The 12,225-nt window shown below is 42.4% G+C and overlaps 1 protein-coding gene across 1 annotated transcript in view; it reads right to left on the reverse strand.

Annotated features, from left to right (window-relative positions):
* Positions 1-2,581: 2,581 nt before the first annotated feature.
* Got1 (Glutamate oxaloacetate transaminase 1) overlaps positions 2,582-12,225 on the reverse strand; it is a 55,276-nt gene continuing 45,632 nt past the window's right edge. The window contains exons 8-9 of the mRNA XM_037426852.2: positions 5,991-6,133; positions 2,582-3,234 (exon numbers count right to left, since the gene is read on the reverse strand). Of these exons, the coding sequence (XP_037282749.1) occupies positions 3,089-3,234; positions 5,991-6,133 (289 nt within the window). The 3' untranslated portion in view covers positions 2,582-3,088. The remainder of the gene's footprint in view (positions 3,235-5,990; positions 6,134-12,225) is intronic.

Genomic DNA, 12,225 nt, shown 5'->3' on the forward strand with positions numbered 1-12,225 from the left:
CTAGTAGAGGGACCAATTGTGTGACATATCTACATACTTGCGCAAGCGGTTACACAGCGACAAAGGACATCAACCTGGATACAATGTTTAAAACAAAAAAAAGCAAAAAACATATGATTGAACTATACAAAGAAACATAGCGCAGAACATAGCTACTTATAGTACATAATAATAATAGCACTAGAATAATACTAATCATAATAATAATAATAAAAATACTAAATGACTATACCGACGTATTATTTAGAAAGTTCGCATGAAGTGCATGCTTCATGGCCAATGGAAAATTTCTAGCCTCTTTCACATCAGTCGGTATCGCATTCCATATGAGAGCGCCGTGAAATTCTATGAGCCTTCGACCGTAGGCATTTCTGGCTACTGGTAAATTAAAACAGTGATTCGCTGCAGCTCTTGTACAGCGCGCCTAAGGGCAGGGAGGCAAGTGCCTCGTTGTAAATTCGAGCTGCAGCAGATGCCTCTCCGAAGAGGCTGTGCTACGAGTCACATCAGTCAAGTTTTGCCATGTCTAGCGGTAGCATAGTTTATTGTAGTTAGACCTTGTTCAGAAGTTGTGCTTCATTTAAAAAGCTGATCACATCAGCTATAGGTATTAGGGCGTCATCGCCCAAGAGTAGCATTGGATGAAAGGGAATATTTAACCTGTAAAACATACGGAAATGTTTTTCTCTTAATGTTTCCATATGTGGGCAAGCTATTAAAATGTGCATTACAGTTAGTTGCTCCTGACACTTATCGCATGTTGGGGCTTCTTCGCCTGCCAATAGGTAATTATGTGTGATGTGCGTGTGACCTATTCGTAGTCGACATATAACTACTTCGATAAAACGCGCTTGATGAAGACAGGTCTTCCATTCACCAAGAACAGGTTTAATTAGGTGAAGTTTGTTGTTTTGTTGTAATTTTCATTCCTGCTGCCAGTGAAAGGTGGTGGCCCGGCGAACAGCTTGAATCCCATCTCTGGCAGGTATGTTGGTTTTTGACTCGCGCATCTCTTTTGCTGTTGCAGCTAGTTGGTTTGCCCTTTCATTGCCTGGGATCCCGACATGACTCGGGACCCAACAGAGGCGTATGGTGTGGTCATAAGGTGTGTGGGATAGCATGTTTAAAATATCGCCTATGAATGGCTCATATTGAGATTTATAATTGAGACTTTTCAGCACACTTAACGAGTCTGTAAATATTACTGCTTTTTTATGTTTTGAGCTTATAATGTATCGTACTGCCATCCATAACGCATAGCACTCAGCAGTGTAGATGGATACAAACTGCGGTAGTCTAGTTATTTGCTCGTGTGTTGCTCCTACCACACTGCTTCCGACATAAGCAGATGTCTTCGAACCATCAGTATAAAATTCTTCGTAAGTGTTGTACGTTTGTTGTAATGTAAGGAATTCTTGTAGTATATGTTCACGCGGGGTGTCTATGTGTATATGAGTGCAGCTGTCTTGTACATTTCATTTAGAAAAAAAAAAAAAAAATGTGCGGCATATCCTTGCGATCTCTTTTTTCTAATGTTCCAAGTGTGATAAGCGATATATGACTGAATTCCAACCCACCCAAATCACCACTCTCTCCAATTAACGGAGTCCTCATCTACCTTTTTGTGCAATCTCTAAATAATTTAGAACTATAGTAGAGTACTTCCAATAATAATAATAATAATAATAATAATAATAATAATAATAATAATAATAATAATAATAATAATAACTCCACTGTTTTGAAGGAGCCACTACCTCACCTACGTGATGGCTTTTACTTATAAAAGGTGAGTGAATGTGACAGTTAGTTTCTCTCAGAAACATGCAACTCCTATTAAAATATAAGACACAGCCATCAAATACTACAGCCTGTTTAGTTAAGTGCATCAATTAATATGCATTGTTACAGTAGGAAAAAGCAAAACATCCTGCCTGGAGTCTATCAGTCAGTGGAAGCCGCTCCACTGGAACCTGCGCACTGTTGCAAGGAAAGGGCTACTGGCGGTCACCTCATTACTCCGTTTAAAATAAGGCCATTTCCATTTAGCACTCTGTCTGTAAACTCCACATGTCACACGTCATTACAAGGTTTGGCAGATATGTTCACAGCTCCTAATGTGCTTTTTCATCAAGCCCGGGCAATGGTCCAAGGTTATATCGAAAGAATCATTTAATGCTTACGACAACTTGATGATTATGACTGCAAAATAAAAGACCGACATGTTTACGTTATCTGTGCTCTTAGAGTATGCATTTTGTAAAAAAAGGCAAAATGTTGTGCTTGAAAAGCTAATGTAAGAAAGAAGCTTGGACCGATAACATATTGCAGTAGCATTATTTTGTTTCTAAAGTGCTGTTGCTTTCTAGGGATGTAAAAATGGTGCAAAAATAGAGACAAGAACGCAACTATTTTCTTCAGTCTTTGTCTCTATTTTTGCACTGTTTTTACATCCCAAGAATGAACCACCAACTAGCCCAACTTTTGCTTCTTGTGCAATTGCTTGTTCGCCATAAATTAACTAGTCTAATATTAAGCGATGCTAACACATATTTTGTGATGTGAAAGAAGAACAAAGACATTACAACTTTAAGTAAATTTATTAATAATATGACCAAATCCATCTCATGTCAACAAATACAGATCTAGCCACTCAGTTCTGCTGTTGTGGTAGAATGAAATAAAAGCATGAGCAGCAGTCAATAAAGGAGATTGTTGGAAAGCCCATTTCAAAAAACACTAAAAAAACTACTATGCCTAGTGTATAACATTCACTATCTCAGACACAAACAAACACTTTCTTGTGCACCACATATGATCAGTGCACAAAAAACTAGACGTGTTTTTCTTTACAACCATTTCCTGCCTACAACTGCTTTGCACTTAGCAGCATCAGATCTATTTCAAAACAGTGACAATAAAACTGATCTTCAAAGAATAAACTCTATTTAAGATATGAACTTGAATATCGAATAACAACCATGTGCTAAAAATCATAATTAAAGACTAAAAACTATACACAACCAGTGCTTGGTAGTGTACACCTACAACCTTCGTCCAATTCCTTGATAACATGCTGACCAGTGGATTAGCTTTGGGGAAACTTTGTGACTGCATCATGGATGGCTTTGGCAACATATTCCACATTGCCAGAGTTCAGACCACAAATACTAATACGACCATCTTTTGGCAGGTACACATGATACACTTGCACAAGGTGCTGCACTTGCTGTTCTGTAACGAGAGATGGATAGAAATGGCAAACTATGCAATTCAGCATCCACGACACAATAAATGATGAAACAACTAAACAAAATAGATATCCAAAACAATGTCAAGTACTTCAAAAGGGGGAGGGGGTGTCGCAAAACTAGAAGAATCGGCCCCATAAATAATAAATAGGAGTAGTATGTGCTGCAGTTAGGTATGTCACCTTCCCTTTATAAAGTTTTTAAACTGCAGACTTTTTGCTTTTGCGGCGTGCAACTGTTTGTGACATAGCAAGTTCGTTGAAGCAAGTGTAGAGCTAATAGTTCGGTTTGACAAACATGATAGCACCGGCCTCCCCCTACTTCGGGCAACACACTTGAGGTTTTGATGGCAAACTGCAGCAGTAGCACAGCCACAATAGCTTCGCTTATGCCATATTACCACGATGTGTTGAACATGCGATACTTTCGGTTTCATGCGTGACATTTGGCTACTGTGAAGAGGATTTTACCAGCGCAGCATCAAGCTACAATCGCTGAATCTCAAATTATAGAAAAAATTTCTTTTTTACATTATGGTTCTTTGTGCTGCCATATTATTCAATGATTTACAATGCATTTACAATGGGCATTTACAATGCAAAAAAGAGGTCTTTGGTGACTATACTTTGCTTGAAGGGTCAAATTCCCATTTCACAGTTTCAATTTAACTTGATAAATTGCCGTTTTTACAAACTTCATTATATCGAGGTTTGAATGTATATATAATACTGTATGAACCCAGTCTGCACAGTAAGTTTGTCTCCATTACACTCCTAAAAGAAATTGCCAGAAGTTCAACGCCTTTGAATATGCTTTGGTGTACACCGCTCTATGCACATGTTGTATGCTTGTTCAGCAGCTACCGTAGACTTATACAGGAAGAACGCATCATAGAAGTAGGCAAAACCAAAGAAAGCCTGCAGTTCTGCTTTGTTCGTGGGGTTCAGTGCATTCATGACTGCTTGCATCTAGACAGAAGTCTAGTGGACACCCTCAGCAATGATGATAAACTCTAGGATGTCCATGCAAATCACACCAAGCTGACACTTTCCCTCACTGACCCTCAGCCCAGTTTTTCCTAAAGCCACCCAAGAACATCACAGACACAGAGGTGGTGAGGTAGCTGATGGCCTGGTGCCAGCAAATTACAAGGTTTCCATGGATTTTGTAAGGGACCTGGTGTGATCTTGAAAACAGAACTGCAGTTTGGGGACGCAAAATGTTCCCCCTAGTGAGTAACTATCGTTTATGTCTCTGGCTCCTTGTCAGCCAAATGCAACTGTTGGTATGCCTAGGCCGCATTTAGTCTGGTAACAACCTTCTCACCTGACATCAATGCCAGGAGGTGGTCAAGCACTGGTATCAAGTATGCACGAAGCTTCAAGAACTTATCAATAGTGCACTTAGTACAAGCAAATGCCTCTATTAGCCTTCAAAAGGGTCACCAAATCAGTGTGCAGACGGGGGAGAAGCAGAAGGAAGGGTCAGCGTGTTGCCTCTCCCCCGTCTGTGCATTTGCCCTTTTTTCCTTTCTTGCCTGGGTTGGAGGAGAGGCTGAAAAACATGCACATGCAAACTCTCAGGTAGGCAGCTCCAGCCTTGAAGACTTGTCAAAACAGCGGCACTTCATGTTGTAGTGATTTTTTTACCTTTTCAATATTCTGTCTTCCCTTGAAAATCTACATCAATGATGTGCTACAAGCTTAGCTATGAATCATTGCGAACACCATCACTCAAATGTCTTTTCAAACCGTCTATATAGCTTTTGTGCTAGCTGGGTTGAGGCTGGCCCTCACACTCCTTCAAAAGAACTGACATCACTTTTCTGTTTTATGTTGCAATAAACAGCATTGTCTGAGGTGTCCAATCTTGCAGCGGCTTCTCTGGAAAGCGAGAAGAAACCTCTAAATTTTTTAACCTATGTTTTGTCGTCATCAATTGGTGAGGGGACGCCCACAACACTGGCTACTGCACGCAATGACAATTGTTCTGCCCGTGAAAGTCGTGAACTGGAACCACATGCAGTTTTTTTAGGCCTCATTAGGCTTTCTTAAACAAGAAAACAATTACTGTAATGATTGTTTAGAGGTAGCAAATTGTCAAATAAAGTATTATAACCCTAATCTCTTAGCAAGCCTGGAAAACCACACCAGTCGAGGAAAAAAAAAAAGTGCGTTCCCGCAACACTGGCATGCCGGTATTGTGAAACAGACTGTAGTGGTTCCACTCATGTCAAACATGCAACTAAACGAACATGAAATGTGCTTGACAGAAGAACAGAAGATCCCTGTAGTTTTTCAGTAATGTTTCGGCATTTTGTGTTTCATAAGTTACATGGAAACTACACAGACCCCATGCTCACATGGCTCGCGCTTCAACCCCATAGGCAGACAGGCAAACGCATCACTGGCAGTGCCAGGAGGTGCTTCTTTGAACATGTGATGAAAAAAAAGCTAAAATTACTCGCCAGCGTGCACTTATCTGTTTGTTTTCAAGCAAAATAAACCTATGTGCGAGTTTTTTGTTCCTGCCAATAGACTGAACCTGTTGGGCAATGCTCATGGTCATACTTCCATGACTTTCAGAGCTAAATTGAAAATATAATTCCTTTTTTTACTGGACAAATAGATGATTGTTGTCACCACAATTGAAAAAATTTTTTTGCGTGGTAGACAGAAACAAGCCAGCAATTCTTGCTGCACTCTCCCTACAAATGATTGTTCAGACGTTTATACTTACGGTTTAGACCAGTGTACGAGAACATGCCAATCTGTTTAGTGATGTGCTCCCAGCTTCCTGGTGTTCCTAGTTCATGTAGCTTATCTTGAAGGGCTTTTCGCATTGAAATTATTCGGTTGGCCATGGTCTGAATGTGACCTTTCCTGCAAAAGGACACCGGCACTTGACATATAAGATATAAATGAAATCCACAAAAGTAAACCAACCAAGCAAACTAATTTAGCACACCCTCAAATGAACAGAGATCACAAAAAAAAAAAAAAAAAACACCTTTTCCTTTTCCCATTACCCCCATCTAGTTTCAGCTCATTATGCACACTATGCATATCTGATTTGCCTAGGTAACACAGCAGCCTCCGTCGACACTAGCAAGGTAAATCTTAAACATGTGTCACAGTGATGATAATTTTTTATACTCTGTTCCAAAAGTTCTGTGCAGCAGAGTCAAGGCTACACGACCCTCGAACACAGGTTGTTGCAAAGCGAGATGCAATGCCCCATATACGTAGCCCGTTGTTTGTCCTCGTGACTTTTGCAAGTGCTCTCATCGGGAGATTTTTACTTGAAGGCTTCTGTGTGTGTTGTAGCTGGGATTTGTATGACGATTTTGTTGCATTTTCTGTAGAAAACAATTTTTGTGGCTCCATAATACTGAAGAAAGAGTTCTTGCTTGTACGTGTTATAACATGCAAATGACGAAAGAAATAACGCTGTTGTGGCTCATATTTGTTATGTTTTTACTTATAAAGTACGAAGGAATGGTAGACACTGTCTAAACTTTTATGAGTAGTCTGCACAGCCTGAGCGTCCACAGCACACAGAGGACCCAGTCTTGGGTTGTGATTAGTCCGCGGTGGCAGATTTGGTCACTCCTGTCAAAATGGCAGCGCCTAATTCACCTGTGCGATATCGTTCCCGGATCAGTTTTTACGACAAGGGAGCGAAGCACTTGGCTCTAAATGTGTTTGGGACACTGCGTAAGGAGGGTGGCAGAAATGTAAGCATGAGCTCTCTCATTAAAAGAACGGCTGCATTCACCAACGTCAGCGAGCATGCACTGTACAAGTGGGCAGCAGAGCATGATACGCACGGCGAGGCACGATAAGCACCAAGAATAGAGCCATCATTTTGTATCGAACGCGAGCGGCACTTCACATGCCCATAGGCATGCGTATGCGAAATCTGATAAAGCGTGGAGCTTTCATATTCAATTTGGCTAGTGGGGCACTTTCCACCAAAACATGAGCCACTGAACCCTATCCCTCAAATGTCTATGTGCAAGTATCCCGAAGACGAGTGCTTTTACGGTGCCGAGGAGAATATTTAAACGCTTTGACAATTACAGCTCATCTCCCTGCGCAGTTGCACAGTGTCCCGAGACGCTTTTGCCGCTTTTGCTGCAGCGCACGTCGCTAGCAGACGACAGGGCGCGGAAGGATACACTTAGATGTGCTTGCCCTCCTGATTGGTTGAGAAGGCCTGTAGCTTCCACAGTGCTGCCTGGAACTTCTGGAACAGAGTATAGCATGTATCACCATGCACCAAAGAAGCTACAGAGACTTGGTGTGTATGTGTGAATCGCCTATACCTACACTTGTTTTAGTTTCAAATACAGGGTCTATTAAAAGCTCCAAAGCCACTATCTCGTGTATTTCTATGGTAGCGCGGCCTGAGAACTTTTGATAGGCCCCAGTAAATGTCACATTATATTGCCTAACGTTATCTTTGGTTATGTGACCTTGCAACAAAAGCTTCTTAGAATAACAGAAAGTCATCAGTGTTCACTAGTTCTCTCATCCTGTTTCAGTTTGCATGCCTTCCCTTCTTTCATGTTTAAGGTTTACAGCTAGTCCTTCATATCAGATAACGTGATAACTTGGACGTGCTCGAATTGGGCAAAGTAAATTTTGGAAGTGGGCCAAGTGAGAGTGTTCTAAGTGGTGGCACATAATGCTGAAGAACTATTCTGAAAATTTAAGTGGCGAGATGTTGTTGTACCCTCCTCACAGACCTGTCTTTAAAAGAAAAAAGAAAGTGCTGATGTCTACCAATGATTGAAAAACCAATTTGCCAAATTTTACATGAATGACACTCATTGTTCAGTCACACAATGGGGCAATGGTTGTGCTGAAGAGCAAATGGTGGGACACAGTAATTATGGGTGCCTATATACAGTGAAATCTCGATACAACAAATCTCAAGGAACTGCTAAAGATAATTTGTTATCTTAAAAAGTTGTAGTGAAAATATTAAAAATTTGTGCACGAAAAATCTTGAAATGCAAGCATGCGAGTCCATTACTTTTTCTGGGCATATATCTGCGATCCCATTATGCTCTAATAAGCGCCAAAAAACAAACACGAAATATTACGGATTAAGCTAGAGCACGTTTATTTGAGGAGAGCGCCATCTTTGCCTGATGGATGCAGCTCGACTGCAGCACGACGTACTTTTAAGAGTGTGCATTCTTCTTAAGCACTTTGAAGCTTCCGTGTTAGGTACCGCTTTTTAACGTTCATTCTTTCGAGCTACCTTCAGCAGTGCTTTCCCCCTAGTCATCCTAGTCATTGTTTCCTTATCATGACAAACGGTAAGCATCTTATCGGTCGTCAGCTCATTCAACAAGCATACTTCATCATCGCAATGTGCGTAGTGTTCAAACGATAGGGATGCATGAACAAGTAATATTCAGTGACTCCATCCCATAGGTCCCTCGCATCACATTTTTGACAGTCACTGCATTCCTTTCATGCTGCTTTCAAAGCCGATCATGAACTTACAACTACTAACAATCCAAAAGTGAGAAAACAGCCATGTGACAAATGGGCAGGCAGAGCTGCCCGATACCAACAAAACAAAGGCAATGCCACGAACCCTCACGTGAAAAACATGTACAATAGAAGATGATCGCCATCGGAAGTTCGTCTTCATCAGCCTAGCAGACGACATTCATCATCACCATCAGTGTTCCTCACGAGCTGCCGCTTGCTCGAGGGCACGAAGCCATCAGTTCCTTTTCCTTGTTTTCTAAAAGAGTGTTCCTTTCGGGTGGGCCGTCTCTCGTTCCTGCACGACAGCCTGGTAGCTGGTGGACCTCCAGGTCCACCACATGGTGCCAAAATCTCATGGGATCTACGGAATAACGCCAACCTCACAGTTCAAGGTGTTGTGCGATGACCCCTGAGCCTTTGGCGAAGAGTTCTCGGCTGCCCATAGAACCATGCCATGGCTACTCCAACGACACAAGTGCCTTTGCTAGCAACTGGATGTCATTGTACAAGAAGCGAAAGGCCTCCTACTTAAACAAGAGCTGTCATCGTTACAGGTCAGCATTTTAATCGACTGAATTAGGCGATGTACGATCAGTGAATAAAGATCGATGACAGAATCCTAGATGAGACACCCGATGAGCTGATTGAGACAGAAATGATAGACGCGAGCAGTTACGGGGACAAGATTGTCACGGTGACGTTCTGTCACGCTGTTTGTTCTGAATAGCAAAGCTTCACTTTGCTATTCAGAATGAACACACGTCCCAAGTCTCGCGCCCGATAACAAAAGTTTTCGTTGGTGTCCCATTGCGACTGCCGCAACTAGAACTATAAAAATTCGATGGCAGCTGACAGCAGTGGCATCAATTTTGGACGCAGTTCTTGACGACAGTGCACAACAATGACAACCTCAGTGCTGCCGACAAGTTTAATTATTTGAGCACTCTTGTCACTGGACTTGCCACTTCAGCCATATCTGGACTTCAAACACTGGCAGAGTGCTATGAAGATACAGTGAACATCCTCAAGACACGCTTGAGAAGACTATCGCACAGCAACATCTCCGAAGCCTGTTAGATCTCTGGCCAGTTTTCTCGTCTTCAAGCAGAAATGAACTTAAAGAACTGCACAGCGATGTACAAGTTCATGTGAGGAGTCTGAGAGCGCTTGGTACCAGCCCCTCTACCTACTGCTCAATGCTGCAGGAGATGGCGCGGTGATCGTCAATAACAACGATCACCGCGCCATCCACGATGCAAGCATAAAGAGACCCACAAGGCAGAACGACCAAAAGTGAGAAAGAGCTGCAGGATCTTCAGGGCTTTCTCAAACATCAGCTTCACTGCAGAGAAACTCTGGCGTTATATGCGCAACCGGAAAGGCCAGTGGTCGATCAGAAAGCTGCAGAGATGTCACAATGAGGAAGACGTCATATCTTGTCATCAGCAGCAGCATCACGACAAAGTGTTCTAGGGAAACCTGATCCATGCGTGTTTTGCAAGTCTTCGAAGCATCACACTGAAGTCTACGAAAACGAAGTGAGTTTGGCAGACAAGAAGATGATTCTCACCAAAGCAGGGCGATGGTATGAATGTCTAAGGTCACATGGCAAGAGACCGCAGAAAAAGAAAGAAATGCGATGGATGCTCCTGACGTCATGTTACCTCCATGTGTGATCCAGACTTCTAGAAAAGTGTAATTTACACACCTACGACAACAGTCACCCTTCACTCCAAACAAGCGAGCCCTGCAATACAACATTAAAGACCAGAATAGCTGGACATGTCGTCAAAGAACTACAGGGTACTCTTCGACGAAGGAAGTAAGCGGAGCTTCATCACCATGAAAGTATCTCGACGTTTAGACTGTCAAATGTTGCAAGAAGAAACAGTCACCATTGGAGTATTAGGCGGTCACAGGATGGGGAAAATGATTAGAAGAGTACGTGTACTCCTTTTCCCAGCAAAGACGGGCAAAGCCATAAAAATTGAAGCTTTGGAAGTGGAGGCTATTTGCGGAGAGCACAATCCAATTCCCGGCAAAAAATTTACGTAGAAAATGGAGCAAACTGGATCGTACACGCCAACCCTTCGTCTAAAAGGAAACAATGGGAACTCCGTTTCATTATTCGTGGGTTCTGACTGCTGCTGGCATTTTGAGACTGGGGAGGTGAGAAGCATGTGAAGCAAATGGCAAGATCTAAAGGCTGTGCACACTAAACTGAGATGGACTGTGCACGGTCCACTACCTCTCTCAGGAAAAATCACCCACTGCTCAAGTGCCGTAGTACTTCAAACCTGCTTCGAAAGACACAATGTGTTGGAAATTCTCGCAGTAATTGAAAATTCGACAAGCCTACGTGCCAGAGCTAATGAGGATTACATGTTGGGCAGCAGAACTCAAGTGGGAACATTACTATAGAAATCACACGAAAGTTGATGGCTGCTATAAAATTCGACATTAAAACTTTGAAGAAAAAGTTTAATAATAACCGCAGTCACTTGAAGAACCAAACAATCAATCTTATGTACATGGGAAGGTATCAGCAGACGGATTCCACAAGTACATGACTCATCGAACGCTGAACAAGGAAGGCCCTTGTCAGAAACCGGATGGCGAAAATCAACATGCCAGCAGGGATTTCACGCGGCGTCGTCGCACAGACAAAGAGAATGCGACTGACTTATGAGCAAGATGCACATCAACTGATAAAGTATATCACAGAGCACCCTGGTGGCATACACGAAAATTGATCAGCGATTCTTCAAGGTGGTCGGAATACTTTGGTCATTACGAACGAGTGGCACAACCCTAGCGCAGTCACGACGTATACTCATGCTGTCAGCTCAAATTCACCACTAAATCGACCAAGTACTTCAGTTCTTACATCAAAGTTGTGCCAATCACAGTATGCCTGACGAGATGCAAGAAAAAACGGAAGAAAGAGCCGATGTCATCAAACAATTTCTCAGCTGACAAACCTCAAGTGACTGAACACCACCAGAAATGCCTAAAGACTCTTCCTCGACAACTTGACATCCTTTTAGCAAGCAAGCCATTTGCTCAGCCAGGTTAAGTTTATCTGTGGTTTCACTCGACTAGAGCAGAAGAACTTATGAAAAGTGCTCTTATTCTTTTTATCTGTCGGCTAATCAAAAGTCAACCGTCCTATTCTGATGTTATACACATGTGGACGTCACCCTACATGTGGAAGTCGAGTGACGCCATCTGCTGGGCACTGGACCTCCGTCTTCACCCACTTAGCAGAAGATGTTCATCATCGTTAGTGCTCCTAATGAGCTGCCACTCGCTAAGGGCGCGAAGCCATCAATTCTGTTGTTACATTAAACGAGTTCCTTTCAGACGTGCGGCCTCTCGTTCTTGCACAACAGCCTGGTAACCGGCGGACCTCAAGGTCCACCACATGGTGCCGAAACCCAAAATTGAACCAGGGACCTTAACAC

This window comes from Rhipicephalus microplus, chromosome X (genome assembly GCF_043290135.1).
Source record: "Rhipicephalus microplus isolate Deutch F79 chromosome X, USDA_Rmic, whole genome shotgun sequence".
NCBI classification, from domain to species: Eukaryota; Metazoa; Arthropoda; class Arachnida; order Ixodida; family Ixodidae; genus Rhipicephalus; species Rhipicephalus microplus.